Genomic DNA, 21,825 nt, shown 5'->3' with positions numbered 1-21,825 from the left:
TAATGCAGACGGCCTCCGAGAGTTCAGCCATGGCAATTTTAAAATGTAATACTATTCTTAACCATGCTACAAGGTGCTCAAGAAGTGGAACATTAGAACATGTCAACCTCCTGAAACCCCCAGGAATAAGCCAAGATGAAGTAGCTGTTAGATCCCTCCATGAGGGCCCTCACATGTTGCCACCAAATCCTGCCGGCTTTGACTTGATTTCTGCATTCTGTGTTCGAGTTGATGAACATTCCAGGACATATTGGAGTAAAATAGAACCAGAACAAATGTTGATGCTTCAGAAAGAGGAGACAAATTCAAAAGAGGTGCTTTTCCAAAACCCCATTTTAAAATAAACCGGCGAATGGTGGACCTGAGAGACTTAGGAATTGTGCTCTGTTTTGCCTGTATATTATTTGGAGGGAATTGGAATACTGGGCCTGAATTTTAAACAGGGCAGAGGAGGTGATAACATTTATAAGAAAGGACTGCCTTCATGAAAATTGTTGGCTAACCTGATAATGAAAAGTTTGATCCATTCTTGGAAGCACAGCAAGAAAAATACGACAACGCTGACAAGGGAACACTATTATACATGATCATGTTCAGGATTTATTGCTCTTATGGAAGCATGTGTCCTCACAAAGAAACTCAGCCATGTAAAACTGGCTAAGTACCTCTCCGTTAGTGTCAATTCAAATCCAGATGTTGCACCTACTGTTTACATAATGCATCACCCAACAGCTGCATCATAGAGTGTTGCGGCATAGGTTTTGTGGCTGTGAAGAGTGTTCTTTTCAAAAGCGAGACTGGTTAAAAATAAACTTATAATAGGAGTTGCATGCCTTTCCTTTAAAAGTGATATCTTTGGCTAAAAAAAGAAGAGGTTCTAAAACACTGTCGGTTTTACTGCAGTTGCTGTTACTGTGGTTATGGACAGCCACCTCAATGTGTGCATGAGCTGCTTCATTTTTGCACACGTTATGTTGCACATGAGTATTTACTGAAATAAAGCCTTGACCCTCAAAATGTAAGTTTTTAATGTAGTGGAGCTTTAAGTAAAATAAGAAAGAAAAAATAAACGTATGGATTTCATTGTATTCGAATGAGTCACAGTAGACAAGGTGTCCTTGCTCTTCTCACTAGGTAAATAGTAAATAGTTCCTGCTTGCAGTAGCCTTTGCACTTGCCAAATATGCAGCCTCATTTATACTTGAAATAAGCTTGCATAAATAAACTGTAGACTTCCCGGAAAACACAACCACAAGACTCTCCCTGCTGGAAAGGCACAAATGAGCAGCAGAGAACAAAATCTTTTGATGGCACTCTTAAAGGGAATTAAGCAGGCCTGTCAAAAAATTTAAACAGGCTCTGGTTAGAAAAGGGATTCTTTTAGCTTTGCTCCTCTGCCTCTTTTGTCAGTCCCTCTCACAGAATATGTGGGCCCTGCCAAGACACTGCAGTCCACACTGCAAATCGTTCTGCCATGAAGGGAAACCTCACACAGAGTCTGTTATTGCCACTTATTATCTTCCAAATAAAACAGTTGAGGTGCTTTTAAAAAAGTTCACTTTGTGGTAAACCAGCTCATGACTTCCCTATATAAATGTTTAATGACATATATGTACATCTCTCTTCAGGGATGCACTAATCTAGCCAGATTTTAGATTTTTAGTGCCGTGCCTCACATCAAGGTTCCTGATTTGAATCCTGTTAGTCACATTGTGTGGAGTTTGCATGTCATCACTGTGTTTGGGTGGTTTTCCTTGCGTAATCCTGCCAGAGACATGCAGATTGTGATTAAGTTACTGTAACGGGAGACTCTACATTGACCACAGGTGTGGATATGAGTGTAAATGGTTGTTTTTCTTTGTATGCTGGCCCTGATGACCTGTCCAAGGTGTCACCTGCTCTCACCCAGGGTAAGCTTTACTTAGCTTCAACACCATTTTCCTGTTTTCTGGAATGAATCAAGACACTGTTAGGAGACGTACACAAAAGATGTGCGGTCAAGTTCATCCTTGACCAAAGTGAATCACTTGTATCTCGCACTTTTTGAGTCAATCATCCAACCTGCATATTGATTGAAGGTGTCATCTGTTGTTTGCTGTGCATGAAAAGTGTTATCAGGGTCAGAGGTGTTACTGCTGCTATCGTCCCTGCAATGTCCTCTAAAACAGCAGGGTTGGTATCCACAGAACAAAGCACAGGTACCTCCTGTGCTTTTCCCCCTTTTCCAATAAAAAAGGTTAATCTGTGGCTTAATTTCCATTTAATGTGGACTGTGTTGCTGTAACCTGCTTCTTTTTTAGTGGATATTTCTGGCACTTCTCAACATCATGCTCTTTTTTTTCTAGGTTTTTTTCTTCTCCTTTTTGATGTGTTTGATGTTTGCAAAAAAAAAATAATATAATAATAAATTATGCATGTACTTAATGTGGTGGAAGACAAATTGCCAGTTGAGTGTCTTTCATTGTTTATCTGTGAATAGGGGAATGTCTGTACTTCAGACATGTAAGATGAAAACAAGGTGACTTAAGTAACTAAGCCATTTGTGATCACTAGCACTTCTGTGCTGCTCTTTACTCTATCTGAAGTAATAAAAGGCACAGTAAACCAACAGACATTCAGTTAGTTACTAACATAATCTAACATATTCCAACACCAGCAGTGATGTTCATTTCTTGTTGTATTGCATCAACACCATGAATTGAATGAAAAACACAATTTTCTGTTTTTTCTTTGTGCCGACACACACCTAGCTCATTTCAGAGGACACATGACAGTGATACCTCACATAAACACAGTTTCGGCCCAATTTGTATCAACTCTTGAGCCAATGTCCTCCAGCTCATACACTCTGCGCATGTGTGAGATGCAGTAATTTTCCACATGGCAGAGGCTAAAAGCCTTTGCTAAGCAGCGTTTGCCCACCACACAGTTGACTTAATACAGCTACAATTGTAAAAATGTCAGATTAGAAGACGAAAGCTATTTTGTAAAAAGCTTTTTGAGGTGATCAATGAAACATTTGAATAACCCCCCTGTATGTGCACAAATGTTTGACTCTAGCTGTACCCAGTCCAATCCAATTTTATTTGTAAAGCACTTTAAAACAACCACAGTGGACCAAAAGGCTGTACAGAATAATAAATAATAGACGTAGAAGCTCACACAACCAAAACAATAAACCACAAAATGAAAACAGATCAAACAAACTAAAATTAAAGAGAAATAACATCAACAACTTGAAAAGAGATGTAAACTCTAGCAGCTGGTTGCTTCATTTCCATCTTTCTTCTCATTAAGGTGACCCACTCACACCTCGTTGTTGTGATTCCTGTATCACACCAATTCAACGTGCCAAATTAGCCACCACCAGTCTGCTGATGACACAGAGCACTTAATGAGGCCCAACTTTGCTTTTCAACGCTCATCGGTGGTGATTGTCAGCTTTGCGTGCCTTGTCAAGAATTAGGCCTAGTAAGAGGCAGAACGGGCTTATTATATTTTTATTACTCCCACAGTGTAAGATAATTAGATGTATTTCTGACATTATCAAGACTGACAATTATTTGTCTGTATCCAAATGCACAAATTACCACATAACTAACACTACTAATGGTACTAATAAGCGGTGGCTGCTTTCTTTTGAAACAGGGGAAGCTCATTTCACATTCAATTATATACAGTATACATAAACTCTGCCCTCCGATGCTCTGTACCCCATGAGAAGAGAATTTGCGTCAGACGATCTGTGATGAAACAACTGATTCTGAACAATCATATAGTTGAGCGCTCTTTTAGTAATAAAGTGTAAATTGCAACACAACATATTTGACCATTATTTTATGACATTTTAGGGGAAGCAGAGCCTCCCTTGCTGTCTTAAAAGCAATCACCTCTGGTACTTATAGTAGTTATAGTACTAATAAGTAGGGTTGATGTCTAATCCCTTTTTAAGGGTTAATTTCTTATGACAGTAATGACAGTGTGTGTAGAAGTCTACAGCTATAGTGGCATGAAAACCTGCAGTAGACCGTGTCTCTGCTTATTTAAGCTTTCGTCAAGTGTCAGTGAAAGCCTTTAATAGTATGTTATGGTACATGAAATATCCATCTGAGCTGCAGTCAACCCTACTCTGCTTTCTTCCTCCTGCCAGATGGTGATTAGATCAGTTTAGCACAATGGCGTTGAGCCCAAATGTTGCCAGAGATGCACATTTAGTTTATCCTTTGTGGCCTGCTTGCCCCTTGTTGTTTCTGCATATTATCATCTGGTGTTCAGCCCCTTTCTGGGTGACTCGGTGTTTTACCAAGCCTAGATTAAGCTGGCTTGTTCTCTTTCATGCTGTGCGACTGGCCTTCATGCTTGTTCTTCCCTGTTGCCACGCGTGTTGCTTCACGTTTATTATTTATGAATGCATGCAGAGTTACTTCTGCTGAAGCAAATGGAACGAGAACTCCTCCTCGTTCTAGTCTAAATAATGCATTTTGCACGAACCTGCAGTCTTTCAAAAGTATTGGTAGACTTTTAGAGCACAGCGTGATCTTCTCACAACCCCCGTGGAAACTGGCTCAAGTGTCGCCCTTTAGTGGCCCTGGCAACTCCTCTTCTGATCTAAAGGGGGGCTAATGAGGTGCAGTACATTAGTTCCAAGTTATTTATTTTTTTACCCTACACCTATTATGATGCAGAACAGCAGAGTCCAACAGCAACAGCAGCAGCAGCAGGAGACTCATTATTCAAGTACTACCAGCACCAGCAAGAGTGGCTTGTTTTTCCTAAAAAGCCAAAAGCCATAAACATTTCAACACCACTGAATAGTTCTACTGAGGACGACAAAACAACACTTAAGAAATTACATTGAAGACACTTATCTTTAACCCAAAACTGATACAGTAACTGTCCCCAGGTTAGAATAATTGTGATAAAATATGGTGGGGCTGTGGCCCACAAAGCATTTGCTGTGTTTAGGTCTGCACATATTTATTTTCATAATTGATGAATCTGTCGATTATTTGGTATTTTGGTAGTTTGGTATATGAAATGCTAGAAAATATTGAAACATGACGATGTTCTCAAATGTCTTTTTCTGTCCACGAATCAAAATGATATAGTTTTTATGATTTATTTGTTATATCGATTAATTTAGTCATCCATTAATAATCATTTAATTGTTGCAGCAGTAGTTTGGTTTGTGATGTATTTTTGCCGTGTTTATGACGTTAAAACACGTGGATGTGCTTAAATACCTGGGGTCAACCATTCAAAGCAGAACAAAGTGCAGAGAGGGTGGAGACGAGTGTCAGGGCTCATGTGTGACAGAAGGACAGCGGCAGAGTGAAAGGGAAGGTCTATAAGACGGGAGTGAGACCTGCTATGATGTATGAATTAGAGGCAGGCGGAGCTGGAGGTGGCAGAGCTGATGGCGATGTTACATTCACATTGATCACTCTCATATCATGTGCTAAACTTAATCTTCCTTTTTACTTTCCCGGGTTTTACAGTCAGACACATAAGTATGGTTTTCCTCTCACTTGTCCTAGAAGTTGTGGAAGTAGATGAGAGATGGCGAAACGTGTCTATTTTTATTATCATATTATAAGGCTTCAGCTGCTTCAGCTCTATCAAACATGTCCATTTCTGGGAGCTGACCTAGGTTAATATTGTATTGTGTCATTTTGCTGTATAACTATATTAATAAATGAGGTTAAACTGCACAAACTTTTTCTGATTTGTGGTTTTTTGATAATACACAACAGCATTAGTTTCAGCCTTTTGAGAGGCTCAGATGTACTAGCGGAGGTGTTCGGAGACACATTGGTTTTCTGACTGAAGTTGTGGATATGCATTAAATCTGTACATAAATCCGCATCCTTCCTTAGTAAAGCACGGTATAAGAGAAATTGTGTGTGGAGTTAATGTTGATCTGCTGGTTTATTTGAGTGCAGCCATCACTCATTTCACTTGGCTTTCACTTCTTGATGCTTCTGTATCAGTCACTGGAGCTTAATTGTATGAGGACCTGAGTGAACACTGTATTCTGGAGTGACTTATATTGCTTTATAGCAGCAGAATAATTTTCTGCCTCAGCAGGCACATTGTTGGAGGAAATGTGGAAGTAAAGCTTGAAGATCCACCTGGCAATTACTTTGATAGTAGAGCTCAGGCATTCGCTGTATGTCACACTTTTAATGGTTTTTGAATACTCGTTTAAGTCAGTGGTGCACAATGCCCTAAACAGCATTTTGTAACTGGCTTATTATCAGATGTGACAACAGCTCAAATAAGAAAAACAAAGGAATTAGAATAATAACTTGCAGCATGAAATGCAAATTACTCTAAAGTATCCACAACATAACAAACATTTATCACTGTAACTGGGTTTCAGGTTATTCACATTATTGGCAAAAGAGTTGTACTCATTCAAAGCTTGAATTAGAGATTTAAACTTGAAGACGTAAAATACAAACTGTACCTTGTACATAGTGGATAACCTGATGCTGACAAATCAAACAAACTCTCAAACATAAAACACATTTATTATTACTGGCAAATTTGTATGAAACCAGAGTTTGACCAACAGAATTAGGCTAATACTGTATTATGAGATATTATTCACAGACTTTAGCAGCATCTAAATGTGCAGATATTAACAGTTTTTACAGAACAAATGATACAATGTCCTTAGTTGTGATGGAAATGTTCACAGTAAATACTCACTTAATATGTATATAAAATAAAGGTGATTGAATAAAGGTTATATTGTCAATGATTATTTTTATTTATTTGTGTACCAGTGTAGGTTTTCTAATTTTTGAAAAATGCGCCAGTGCTTTAAAATGTGACTACATTACATAGTGATACAAACCTAATATACTGCAACTTAATTGCATATAGAATGGATTGATGTGAACTTGTTAACAAATGTATAAATATCTTGCACACTATTTTCCCTGTCATTCATCATCACTGTCTTCTTTAGTTAAATGATGACACCTTCTGTCACCAGCATTATAAGAAGTGACTCATTTTATATTCATATATATATATACATGTATATATGTATACATGTATATATAACAAAATATAAATTGAATTGCACATTATTATTTGTCATTTTAATTTGTCGTTGCAGTTGTCATCCCCATGCTTGGGTGGAGATACAGATACAGAAATCTGTTTGGTTCATTACACAAAATAGTGCCTGAATGGAAAAACAAATTATACCTCTTGCTTGTATAAACCTGCAGCGTGAGACTCTTCCTCTGTCTCCCTGTGCCGTGTGCTGATGCTCTAGGACAACTATCTGATCCATGCTGTGTTGTACTGTGTGTCCAGTGGCACAGAACATGCTGCGAGGACACAGGATGAGTCAGAAGCAAGTAGACCACACTGTATCGCAGTGGGAGATAGAGAGATAGAGACGGACAGAATGAGATAGAGGGACTAGCCAAGTGTGTCAGAGAACTGCAGCTACACTGAGATGACCTCTGCCTCTGCACCCTGGGGAATGTTTTCCAATAGGCTTGAGTCTAATGCTGGCTTCTGGAACTAAGTGCTTGGTCTCCTTTGGTCTGCTGCTTCCAAAATATCACTACACCTAGCCTGGTGGGAAGCGAACATTGACACATGGATGCAGTTCTCCATCCTACCCACTACCTCTACTACTATAGCCCCTAAAAAACAGGTAGCAACACCGTGAAGATCTGATCCGACCTGAGCAGTTTTATTTATTTAATTATCTTTTTTCATGGTATACATTAAAATACATTAAAAACCAGTGATAGAGCACAGACAAGTTGGCACCAGCTATTGTCCACAACAGGAAAAGCAAAGAGAGATTACATTGTTCTGCTTAAATCATCATCATTTTCTCTGTCATTAGGCATGGTAGAAGGTGACTTATTGAAGCCAAAAAAAACAAAACAATGTTGCTATGTTTACATGTGGGTTTTTGTATGTTTATAACACATATTGATAGTATAGACAGATGTGGACAGGCCATTGCTTAACAGTGCAAACTAATAGGTCTTTAAACGCTGTCACCTTGGTTGTGTTACCTTGTGTTACCTTGTGTTACCTTGGGAGCCACAGTCAGGAGAGCACCTTCCTCTCTTTGTCTACAGTACGTGGACTATATGCACGTCCACATACTGACTAACATTGGTGTTAGTTTGATTTAGCTTCACACAAATGAAAAAATACAATTCTTTGTGTTTTAAATATTTATAGATTTATTTTGAGAAAAGCAACATTGTGATTTCCTGAAATACCAAAGTGCTCATACAACCACACTCTTTGGCAGATTTTAATGAGATTCACACATAAGATGCAGGAGCAGACACTTGACAATGACCGTGGCTGGTGATTTTTAAGGGTCTTGGGATCTTACTGAAAGTCCCAAGATTTCAACTAAAAACATGGATACAGACAGACAGCATCATCCGCTAGTTTGTTCGCATACTCTCATTGGCTTTTGTGACTCTGTGCTCACACACAGCTGCTGTCCCTTTCATACTACACCACTGAATCTGAATGTCCTTGATCAATATCGATCTTTTTTTTTTGCCTTGGACTGTAGCGTTATTTGGTCACACAATCTGTTCAGAGTTTGTGTCCTCAGGAAAGACTAGAACAACTTTGTGGCATTTTCATCTTATCTGTCAGTTTAATTTCCTGTTGTCATGACATTTTTACAGTTTAACCGCAAGTTCATGATTGTATCCCAATTTTGACCCATAATAATTTAACATGACTTATTTTTTTGTATCAACTCTGCATTTTTTGGGGGGAAACTTTAAGTTTTAGTTGATAAGTCAACTTTTGCACTAACAAGACATCTAAATAAAATTGAGTAAAAACAATGCAATGTGAATTACATTCCACTTCTGTAGGTGTTACAGCATGAAGGCCAGTGTTGTTGAAACTATAATAATAAGTCTGAAGCTGCACAAATACATATTTAATTCAATTGACTATCCTTTTTTGATGAAAGGAGTATAAATGAGGTGAAATGCATTGACTTTCTTGTATAATACTGTCATAGTTACATACTCATAAGATCATGCACCAACTGAGCCATATGCTGCAGTGTTAACTGTGCATTCGATTACCTGAGAAATTATAATTGTGTCAGGTAATCAGTCCTGCTGAGCAAAAGCTGTCACCGGCAGGCACTTGTTGTTTGTGAGTAATGCATATTTTTCCTTCTTCTTTTGTTTCCACTTATCTGTACGATTTCTCAGGATTTATGGGTAGAAAAATACATTTGGTGCAAATTCCATCACGTTGTGGTTGAATTCCTCAGTCCATTCATCCAGAGATTTAAGTAGCACGTATTCACCTGAGCAGAAAACACATTTTAAAATAAGGAACAGAAATATGTTGAGGCAAATGTTACCAGGAGGATTTGATGGGGATGTGAAACAAAGCTTGACAATTGCAAGATGTCCACCCAGTGGCATACAGCAGTTTTAGACTAGTTTTAGACACCACACAGGAAGATTTGTTACGGTGTTATAAAGATATTGTGATGTGGTTTTATTGAGTGGATGTTGCAATGCAATAATAATAAAAAAAAACATGTTATTTTTCTTGCCCTGACCAGGTGCTTTTTGTGCTGAAACCTAACCAGAGGTTACTCACAGCGCCCAAAACTATCTACGTGCATAACCAAGTTTTCATCACGCTCGTGATCATTCTTCGTCGACGTGCTGTAGACATGCAAATAAGTAGTGCAGTTTTTCTGTGTTCAGGCAGTGATTGGCTAGCACTTCACCTCATGCATTTACATGTGACATTAACATGCGTCTCTGGTGTCTCACTGGGCGGCCGTTCAATGTGTCCTGGCTAGGTCACACATCTGCACCACACAGATTTACAACAGGGGCACTGTGAATTCGAATCCAGATAGGCAGACCAATGTCAGTGTGTGGTAGATGTGGCCGACTGAATCTGGCAGGCTATGACAAAAAGGCTGGTCGGTGATCCTCGGTACAGGTAGCTTCAGGCGGACGGGCAGGGTAACCCGATCTCAGAAGAACAAACCGCAGAAAGGTTGGCAGATACACTTCTACCACGAGGGTGAATGACAATCTGGCAGAGTCTTGCAGAGTTTATATAGTGCAGTTTATATAGTGTGTGGGAGATTGGTGAAACAAAAACCACAGCAGGAAAAACAGAAGGCCTGAAAAATGTGTTGTTTTCAAATGAAAATTGCAATTTGAAAAAAAAAACACAATCATCAAACTGCAAAGACTGCAATTTAATTATTATGTTTTCATCATGTCATGTCCAGTAACAATTTAAAACACAACGTCAATTATGTCCTTTGTTAATACTCTTCATTTTGTTTTAAATGGACAACACAGTAAATATGACAATAGACTGCTTTCACCCCTCCAGCAATGAGATAATGCCACGTTCAGAAGACACGTTCTCTTGCTTGTCATTTAGTCAAGTTCAGACAGTAGGTTCACAGCAGTCCAATATCATGTCACACAGCATGTCCTTGATGTCTACACTTGACTGGACATTAATATGTCGTAGTGAACTTACACTGAAATGAAATTGTGTTTTTGACTCATACAATGAATGTCCTGAGTATTGTATGCTGGACCAGCATTTGCAGCCCATGGACCTTTGCTATAATTGAAGGTTTTACAGCTGGACTGATTTCCCCATGTTCTGTGTTAGTATAATGGCTGTTAAGTGAGGGAAGGCCTGGCCTTGGGTAAGACTGCAGTGCACGCCTGGCAGCTTGTCACATTTAGATATTATGGAGTTAGATATGACTAACTTGAACAACAGCACAGAGGTTTTGTTTTGACCTCCGACCACCACCGTCGTCACCTCAGACCAGTCTACTGTCTGTTCACTGTGTGAAAACACACGCCTCTGTGTTATCGCTTCAGGGCAGTCGCTGCTGTGAATGTGCATGTGCACTTTTGTGTGTCAGTTATATCTTGACTGTAATCGTTGAGGATTTTTTTTAGCAACCAACAGCTGTGAGAATTACAGATAAAATGAGTACTTACAAACCATAGAAAAACACTGTGGGGAAAAATCCTCTCAGCTTGTCTTCTCGGCCTGTGATGACTGCTGCAGTTTTCTCCACAACTTAGTATATATGCAATCAAATGCTCACCTGAATTACATCTGAAGTTAAGAACTTAATTTACACCACTAAACGGGCATGCACTTTGACTCACAGTTTTCCTTTTCCTCTTCAATGCAGAGGAATACAAGTCACAACATCAGCATCCGTCTTAGTTTCTGCAGCAGCTTTTAACCGTGTGGGGATCCGGGTTCGCCACCCGGTCTGAACAAGGGTCTTTCTGCATGGAGTTTGCATGTTCTCCCTGTGTGTGCATGGGTTTTCTCCGGGTTCTCCGTTTTCCTCCTACAGTCCAAAAACATGCAATATATGGATTAAGTGCAATAGACACTCGAAATTGACTGTAGGTGTGAATGCGAGAGAAAGAATGGTTGTTGGTCTCTATTTGGCCCTGTGATGGACTGGGTGTCCAGGGTGTACCCTGCCTAACACCCTATATCAGCTGAGATTGGCACAGCTCCCCCCACAACCCTCAGGTGGAGGATAAAGTGGCAGAAGATGGATGAATGTTCATGCAGCTGCCCCTTAGTCTCTAGAAAGCACTAAGTAAAACACCTTGTGGTAGCTTTTTCTTCGGGCTCTCCGGTTTCCTCCCATCATCAAACATCACATCCTGTATGAATGTTAGACACATATCACTAAGGTTGGTCCATTATGGCGGCGCACTCAGTCGCAGCGGCTCTGATCAACTCTCCATTTGACCTCTTAATTTTGTTGTGCAATTTCAGTTGCATAATGACAATGAAGATCCTTTTCTAAAAGAATGTGATAGCTATTGCTTTCATGATAGCCTCAGCTGTTGGTCTTCCTCTGTATTTAATCAGCCAGTTTCCTAAAATTAATGTCATGCTAATAAATTCAGTTAAGCTCCAATCCACAAATATCACAGTAAAAGAGAACGGGCTATTTCTGTTTCACAGTGATGTATCAATCCAAATATGAGTATCCCCAGCTGACTCCTCTTGGATCTAGGTAACACAATATGGACATTGTCCCATGTACTAATTGTGATGAGCCTCTCTCGACTGTCCTTCATTTCAGCACCATGGACAGTGCTGAGTCACAGTTTTGTTTCAGCTGCTATCCTGAACACAAGCCAGGATAGTAAACACTGGTGAAGTGGTCGTGTGGTTGGATGGTTAGTTGGTTGAGAGATAACTCATATTATGGAGCTGGGTTTACTGTAGTTATATGGTTATGCAGAGCTGAGCTAAGGCTCCAAACTAGTGCCTTGAGCACCTGCAAGAACAAAAACATCATACTGCTACCCATATATGTCTATATTCCAAATATTCTCTTTCAACATTTGTTTTGGTATATTCACTACCTCACCCATTTCTTAATCAAAAATTCACTTTCAACATTTGTGTCATCTCACTAATGTTTCAGAGAACAGGGAATAATTCCTTCACCTAAACTTTGCTGCCATCTTGCTTTACTGGCGTAACTGTTATGCTTCCACCTTCACATTACTGCAGACACAAATAGTAAACACTGCTATGTTGAGGAACATAGAGCGAGTCATGTGGAGCAGATCACAATAGTATGAACTCATTTGACAATGGTTGACAACATTTGTTTATATATTATTACAGTTTTACACTACAGCTTTAAGATGATGTTAATTTAAGAAATGACGCAAAAACGTTTACAGACTGATATCTGAACTTCATATTTGTTATAGATTGAATATTTCTTCTGTAAGATGAGCAAAAATAGAGGAAACATTATACATGACAGTAATACATTAAACGTGAGGTGAAATTACTCAGCAGGGCAGAGATACATCATACATATTTACAGCACTGCTCTGTTTTTGATCTGCCAAGCAACCCAGCAACTTTTAAATCCCATAGCCTGTTAAACTGGTTACATGTCAGGGCTGTACTCAGAGGTAGTGAATCAAACTTCAGGGACTGCAGGTGAAAATTAGTTCTCTAGCTCTGTGGGACTGCGACTTTAGCTGGCCTGTCCCTTACAAACAAATCAAATCATCGTAACAAACACTTTTGTTGGACGCCGCCCGCTTTTGTGACATAATATTCTGCAGGAGCCAGACAATTCAGACAGTGCCTGTGGTTAAGATGTCGTCGTCAAGAGAATCAAATTTGCAGTTACAGATGAAATATTTAGATATTTAGATAAATTGAAGATTAAGTAATGGTTGCTTCACAAAACAATGCCTCCAGGTCAAAAATGCATGGGCATCCTCAAGTTGACATTTTAAACAGTGTCTCAGCCAATCACGGTCTTAAATGGCTGCTGCTTTTTTTTAATTTAACTTATCTCAGCTCCACTATTTTGTCCTTCTAATCCAATGCTGGATTATTTGTCTTTATTGCCTCACTTTACAACAGTGATGAGTGTAGATGTAAAACCCGGGCTTTGAATAGTCCCTTCATAAATCTGCGGGTGCTGTTAAAGACACTGCGCCTATGTCTGTCTTCAGTTTGCTTGCTCATAACAGTTTGATTGTGTCAGATGTCTGAGACAGCACAGAACAAGAACATCCCATTAAGATCTCACCCATATTCTGCTGTCAGTACAAAGGCAGTCATTGCAAAAACATTTCCCTCACATGTAAGCCTCAGCTAGATAAGCACAAAACCGAGAGGCTGCACTGAAACGCAGTTCAAAGCAGAGCTGTGATATGTGACTGGTTTTCTCACGAGCGAGGAGGCCAGCTCTGTTGGCAGTCAGATGAGCCACTGATTGCATTGCTTGTTTCGCTCTCCACGGGGGCCTCTGGGATGGTGATGGAGAGAATTACTGAACAACAGCTCAACTGAAAGTACAAGAAGATTACCGAGCAGAGCACATTAAGACAGACCACACAAACAGCATTACTCACCTCCCAGGTAGCAGGATGACAACAAGTGGGCGAGCCGAGACAGAGAGTGTAAACAGTCTTCATTTGTTCTGTTTCAAGAGCTAAATTGGTCTTATAAATTGCAGTGTGTTTATGGCTCATAAAATTATTGTTGAATGTGTCTGCAAGATACCTGCGCTGCATGCAGTGCATGCCATTATAATTACACATGAATGCAGTCTAACACTTTGTTTAATCGGCATGCAATATATCACGTGAATGATGTATCATTTTAATGATGTGTTTTGTCAACACAGATTTACCTTGCTGCTTGTGTGCAAGCTAAAATATTGCTGTTACTTGGACAAAAGAACCAAAGGACAAAAGGACCAGACAAATAACCATTCATGCGTACATTCACTCCTACACTCAGTGTGGAGTCTCCATTAACTTAACCCTAACCACCATGTCCTTGGACTGTGGGAGGAAGAAGGAGTACCTAGAGAAAACCCACACATATGGGGAAAAATGTCAACAACTGACATAAGGAACCCACTTAAACTGTGTCTTACTTGCCATAAGTAGCTGCTCCATTCACCGTGATGTGGCTCTCAAACACAGATCTGAACACAGATGTAATATCCAGTTAAAGGCCTCTACCACTGAACTCCCTGAGGTGTTACTGAAATTGACCACCTCTAACTGCCAAGTCAAATCTTTGTGAGCTTGTTGGCATGAGTCCGAGTGAACCAATTTGCACATCTGAGTCTTTATGTGAAGCGAAAAATTAAAAACTAATTCTTTTCTTTACTGTTTTTCCAGAATGCGGAAGAGGGACCTGCAGAATATGTGCAGAAAGGCGCTGCTGCTGACCATCTGTATGATGTCTCTCTGGGGACAACTGACCAGTGCATCATCGCACAGAAGCCACATAGGTACAATACGGTTTCCTTGATAAAATATTTTCCATCCACAGTGAAATGAAACAACACAAAGTCTGCAGCAGTTGATCACAATTATGCACATATTTTTATCCTCATACTGAAGCTTGTAATAATTAATGGTTAAATATAATATCACATACCTTCAGCTCCACATGACTGCACATTGAGTGGCGCCTTTTAAGTCACGACTGAGTAGGCACGGTGGAAGAAGCTCACATTTATCAAGAAACTGGTGCAGATTCACATGCGGAAATCACTGTACGCCACGTCTCGCATGTGATTCATGACATGACAAATTTCCCAGAATTCATGGCTTTGAGACCTCACCCCCTGAGTTTACGACACTGAGATGTGGAATACGATCAAGGAGAGAGGCTTCAGAAGGAAGGAAGGAATTTCCAAAATAACAAGGTGATTCTGTTTGTCAGCCTTAAAAGTGGGATCAAAGGAAGTCAGAAAGCAACATTGTGGAGCAAAATCACTGCAGCGCTTGACAGCGATGGTGTTGACAAGAGAAGTTCAGCTGAGTTTTTAATATTTAATTTATCCATTCGTGGTGTAGGCATATTGCTTGATCGGACCTCAAAATTGCCAGCAAAAAGCATGTTGTTGCACTTCAGCCAGACCTAAGCCTGTCACTGACCCAGACTGAGACAGCGCTGAGGGCAGGGGGTGTCCTTCACTGTCACACAGCACAGACGCACCCTCTCTGCCTGAGATGATGGCCTCATTCACAAGAAACACACATCTGCAGAGTGGGAATAATTTGAATATATTATTAACACCGCTCCTTAGCAGCATAGACATTTCTTTCTTTTTAATCAGACGAAAGACTTGAGCCAGTGCTCATCCCTCAGCTGAACAAACCAGCTTTGAGCCAGCTCCCCAGAGCCAGGTGACGAGAGAAGGGTTATCTTCCCCTTAATCTACAGCCAAGACCCTGGTGATCTTGATTACCTAAATGATGGTACACACCTTTTCAGCTGTTTACAGCATGGTTCTACCCACTGCCCACACACACCCTCTGCCCTTTAGCAGTTCGATGCAATGCAATTGTGCACTGAAAAAATGTAAACGTGTAAATATTAATTGCTAGCAATTTAAAAAAGAAAAAAAAAAGAAAAGAAATCCTGTGCTGAATATGTTGCTGTAGATTATTATTACTGTTCTACTTATAACAAACAATAATAAAATTCAGCATTTTACATGCAATATCAAATGTAATGTCTGGGAACCTTTGTGTGGACGGACATTGTATTGGTATGATCTAATAACAGTTATACTCGCCATCACACACTGCACTGTGAGTCCACGGTGATTTCAAACTTGCGTACACCTGGCGTTAGCTAGTGTGATATTTTATTTTACACTATGTCAAGGACCACATTGATAAATGCTAATCTTTGTGTGGAAATGAGCCTTCACTCACTTTTGTGGTGTATGAACATTTGTGAAAAACCTAATGCTGCCTCCCATAACTTCGATAATTTCTGACCGATTTCAGACTTACTGTAAATCTCAAAAATACCTGAAAAAACTGGTCCATTCTCATCTTTCCAATAACTACCTATGTTCTGTCCTTCCCACAGCACAAAACCAAAATGAGGTATCAGTGGTTAATGGCAGCTGATTCTAGACTCTATTTCCCATACCATCCTGCTCCACAATCAGTTTGTTCAACTCAGAAACTACACATAACAGCACTCCCCAGTCATTTCCAGTGCTCCTCAGGGCTCTGTCCGGGTACAGTTCATTTCATCCTCTACCTGGCAATATTTTCAGAAAATGTGAGTGAAATGGCACAGACACACAGGCGCATCCTTCAGATCTCAACACTGAGGTTACAGTACCCATATCTGCTGCTGTTCACTCTTTTTCCACCTCCATTAGTAAACTGTTGTACTGCCTCTTCAGCTGGGAATCAAAATAATGAGCAAAGTGTTTTACACATTATTGCCAACGCTACATATCGTCTTGGATTTAACAGAGCAATTATTTGTGTCTCAGCTGCACATCACGTGAGACTGTGCACTCCTGTCTCATCACAATCATCTTCTGAGGCTTGTTCTTAACTCCAAACCTGACGTTGGCCCATTAGTTTAAAGTTCCTTGAGTTTTTTTTCTTTTAAACACTGCTTTTTCAGCTCTGACGTGTTATTAGGCATTTCTTTATTCTCCATTCTGTCTCCCCTGTTTTGCCCAATCAGCCTAACCAGTGCACCAAGAATGCGCACGAGCAGCTCCATCTCCATGTCCATCTCCATCTCCTCAGCAGGGAATTGTTCACTCCTGCATTCACCATTTAAATAGCAATGCAGCAGGCACAGGCGCGGGTGGACTTTAAAAGGAATGGCAAGCAAAATTCTGAGTGGCTTAACTGATGTTACAGCAGAAACATATCCACCAATAATGTAGATATAACCCCTCGACACCTTGCGCACTGTAGATTTAAATGGGGTCCTTAAAGATGCAGCAGTCTTAAACCTTTTAATTTCTGTAATTTCAGTAAACTTTAAAATCATGTATTGTGTTCTGTATTAGTTACAGTTAAGCCGCACCGACAGCATCCTGCCTAAATTCATTCATGAGTCACAGTATGTCACATGTGCTGGCAACATTAACTTCACTGAGATTTGCAAATGAAACTGAAACAATTGATCTTTCTCGCCGTCTCCTCTCATTGGCAAAAAAAAAATGCACTGTAAGGCTTTGCACATGGGAATTCAACTATTAAGCAGTCAGCAAGTCAGGCATCACAGGGAAGGTATACCAGTACAGTATGTGTGTGGTTGCATTGTTGTGTTTGTGTGTGTGACAGGGGACAAAATGATTTCCATTAATGGAAAGATGGCCTGATCCCTGGGCGTGGCAGAAACTGTGACTACACATTGAAATAATGAGCCTTACGCCACTGGAAGACTAATGGCACTCAATTCAGGGAAATACATTTTTTTTTTTTTAGCTGAAAACAAAACAAACTTTGAAAGAGCATCAAATCTCATTACATGACAAATTACACTAAACAGGTACATTGTATGTTGTATGTATCTTATTAGGTGTGTTCCAATTTCATTCAAAAATGTATTTATTAAAAAAAATTGACTTCATCAATTAATATATGTATGTTAGAGTATAATATTGTATTAGTCTACATTTCCTTTAAATTAATTAATATTATGTATCGTATATATACATATATAGTGATGCTGCGCTCTGTGTGCATATAGTATACTTTATGTTATGGGATTTGGGACACATACGATATATATAAAGTGAAAAATAAAACTATATTTCGAACCCTGTTTTGATGCCTTTGGCTTTGGCGATGGAGTGCGATGAGCAGATTGAGCACTAATTGTATGCAGAGCTTGTTCAAATACCCGTCTCCTGCAAATTTCAACATGCTGTGGTGTTTTTTTTAAGCCAGAACTCAAACGGCTGCTGATGCTTACAAGGAAGGACCACACCATATCAGTATGCAAGTTAAAGGATTTAATTCAAATAAATGCATCGGATGTTGAGCGCAGGGACTTAGGTGGATATTAGTCTGGAGGTTAGAGGGGGGACGTAGATCGGGTGAAGTGAGACTTTCTGAGTGGGGTATTTTTCTCAGCGTTGTTCAACCTTAGCTGATCACAGAACCCCCAGAAGATGAATGAGATGTGAAAGAGGTGTGCACATACTGATGAGAAAGGAATGGGGAATGAAGAAATATACTGTACGTGAAGATGAGCAGAGTGAAGGATGAGGGAAGGGAAGGTCAAAAAAATTTTGCGACAAACAGAGCATCACAGGTTAACCAGGTAACAAGAAACACGAGGTTTCTTGCCTGTTAGTCAGAGAGAGTGAGGGAAATGAAACAAACAAACGCGTCTGACTATGAAACTGATGAAGATGAACCGTGTAGAGAAAATCCAACAGAATTAACCATTATCTTCCTACACATATAAGGAACTTTTCTAGAGAGAGAGAACGGACGGAGAGAGAGGAGAGAGAAAAGATGGGCTGCAGTTCTATTGTTCAAACATGTTAAAATAATGCATGCATGTTTGTGGTTTATAACCTATTAGTTATGTGACACAAGCTCTCTTTCTCTCTCTCTCTCTGTCTCTCTCTCTCTCTCTCTCTCTCTCTCTCTGTCATACAACTCAAAAATCCAAACTATACCTTTACTCCCCCAGCACCTACGATCGGAGTCTGTTATTATTTATATTTATTATATTTGAATGGCCTTTTTATCCACTGTAACTCATCATTCTTGGCGTATACAGTATCGTGTTTACTTTTCACCCTCTCACCTAATCAATACATGTAATATTTGCTGAATGTATTTGACGATTGCACTGTAGACTGACTGTGGAGTATAGTAAGTCCCACTTGTTTGACTGCAAACATGTTGGACAGACCATTTAATCTTCAGGCTAACGTGACTCTCTCTCTTTGGTTTTGCATTTGTCCCTGCTTATTTTGTATGTGCGCTTATTCCTTTGATTTATTAGGTGAGAGAGAGAGGGGGAGAGAGAGCCAACACTAGTCCCCTGGCCCCATTCTCCGTGTGCTGCACTGACGCTTAGGTAATCACGCAGCCTGTCCCTGAGCTACAGAGGTCAGATCAAGGTGGACCCAATAAACAAACCTCTTTAGCCCTTCTGTTTATTGAGGTGGGGGCTTCGCCAAAGCAATTTAACCTTTCACCATAGCCTGACTGGAGCATGCTGGGCTTGCAGCATGCACACATAACCCCTGTAATAAGACCACTGCATCCCCTGGAGCACCATCTACATTCATTAGCTAGCCATGAAAGAGGGGTGATGGAGAGACTGTACAAGAGGAGGGTGGTCTGATGAGACAGTTAGCGAATACAATTACAGGTACTTTGCCCATGCAGTTCGGGCACGCTGGGGCCCGTGGAGTGCTGGGGGATGGGGTTGGGGCCTGCGCTCTGGGGGGACGGGGCAGTGTCTGCCAGCAGTGGGGCGTTCGTGCCACATCTTCCCCCTCCATTTTAACTGCACACTAGATACCAACATACCCCATATCACACATCACACACACATGCACACCAAATCATTCACTGGTGGGCTGGGGCAGGGGGTGGTGGTGAGTGCTCTCACAGGCGCCCGATTCCTGCTCACCCCTCGGCCGTGTTGGGGCTGGCGGTCTGGGTGGGGGCGGCTGTGGTGGCCGGGGGCGTCACTGGACGTGGGGGATCTGGTCCCGTACGCTCGGCCTGGGGGGTGTCCGGGTGGCATGGCAGTGGCCCATCATGACGCACCTCCCTGAAGGTGCCGTGGTGGGCGGCGGTCTGCCTACCCGGTGGGGGTCACCGGTGGGCATCAGCACTCTTGGATGTTTGGTGGCAAGCCCTTGGACCTCTGGCCCCGCCTGCTTGGGGTACCTTCCCTGGACCGGCTCGGGGGTCTGCCTGTCTTCCGTCTCTTTTGGGGATTGGCCGGGCACTGGGGATCTGTCCGACACCACAAGGCATGCAGTCAACCATATTACATGTCCTAGGTACTGGGCAGGACAGGTTAAATACATTTTTAAAAAAAACTTTGCCCGTGCAGTTTGTTTAGGTCTTGTAGATAGGATTTAGACTGACGATGATGCAACCAGGTCTAAACTCATTCTGTAACTCATTCTGTCTCATAAAACCCACCAACAAAAAAATCAAGCTCTCTGTGGTTCATTGGTCATTGTCTGTAATGGCATCTGCTAAAATGTGGTAAGTATTAAATCAGGCACACTTTCCCCACCAAGGCCTTTTGATGCTCCACCATAATGATATAAAAATGGTCTCAGCAGTGTCGTGAACTTGTGGTACATTTTTAAATATAAGATAACTCAAAAATTCAGTATACACTGCTCGAATCAAGGTCCTTTTCTTTATTCACGCACACAAGGGGACATGCAGCCATATTAATGAGATGAAACTATGCAGTGGCTCTCATTTGAATTCAGTGGAATATTTCCATATTTGCTTATGGTAGAGACTTTCTAAAAACGGTGTGATGCATTCTAATAGCTCGTCCTCAAGCTGATTTTCATGCTTCAGGGGATTTTTTTCTTCCTATTCTGTTTAAATTGGCTTTACCTTCTCCCCCCTCTTCATCTCCACTGTCTTACTTTAGGATTCTCCAGAGCTCAAGACAATGGTAAAATCAAAAACTAGTGACATTGTTAATACATTTCAATTCTTTGATGCTTAATAAACGTTTAAAAATAAAATATAGTTGTATTTATACATGTAATACAATGTGTTCATTTTGTATATTCAATTTGTTTTTGCATTTTTTTTGTTTAGAGTGTGCAGTACAGAAATGTCTAACAGACATTTCTATTTTATCAAAAATAAAAGTCTATTTGATACTGAATAGTATAATTGTCTCAAGTGAGTGTAATCACATTTACGCATTTACTCACTGACTGCGGAACAAACTTTTGGTTTTATGGGCTTTGTTTTACCCGCATAAATTCAAATAATAATATAGTAGAAAGAATTTGTTGGAAGGTTTTGATCCAAACCCACTGGACCCATGCACACTTTGTACATTTCCCACCTCATTATTTCATCAGGGGCTTTGGTGCATGTGTTCCTCCAGTTTACCGGCCCAGGACACAAAATATATTCTGTATCTGGATCTCTGTTGTTATGTGATAGCATACACATCAGCTTGCATGCTCAGACAGCAGGTCAGTGTGGAACCCATGCCCTGGGAAAGCATGACATTATACCAAACAGCGGCAGAGCAGGTCACCCCCACCCTGGGGATGTGCTGGGATGCTGCCGGCAAGCATTCGTCCTGACATTTGGAGAGCAGATGGACGACACTTTGGCTGCCCGAGACAGCAAGTAGAGGGAGATTGAGATGGAGATGTTAGGCTGTTTGAGATGGGCTGCAGGGATGATAGGGGTCAGATTGTCCCATCTCCTGGTGGCAGCTATAGAGATTAGAAAACCA

At 40.6% G+C, this 21,825-nt stretch overlaps 1 protein-coding gene across 1 annotated transcript in view; it reads left to right on the top strand.

Moving 5' to 3' along the window:
- The window catches only part of tafa3a (TAFA chemokine like family member 3a), an 84,797-nt gene that overhangs the window by 31,919 nt on the left and 31,053 nt on the right, over window positions 1-21,825 (top strand). Inside the window, exon 2 of the mRNA XM_058630727.1 lies at window positions 14,742-14,854. Coding sequence (XP_058486710.1) covers window positions 14,743-14,854 — 112 coding nt within the window. The 5' untranslated portion in view covers window position 14,742. The remainder of the gene's footprint in view (window positions 1-14,741; window positions 14,855-21,825) is intronic.

The sequence above is a fragment of the Solea solea genome, chromosome 6 (assembly GCF_958295425.1).
Source record: "Solea solea chromosome 6, fSolSol10.1, whole genome shotgun sequence".
NCBI lineage: Eukaryota > Metazoa > Chordata > Actinopteri > Pleuronectiformes > Soleidae > Solea > Solea solea.
This window is presented reverse-complemented; position numbering and strand designations above follow the sequence as displayed.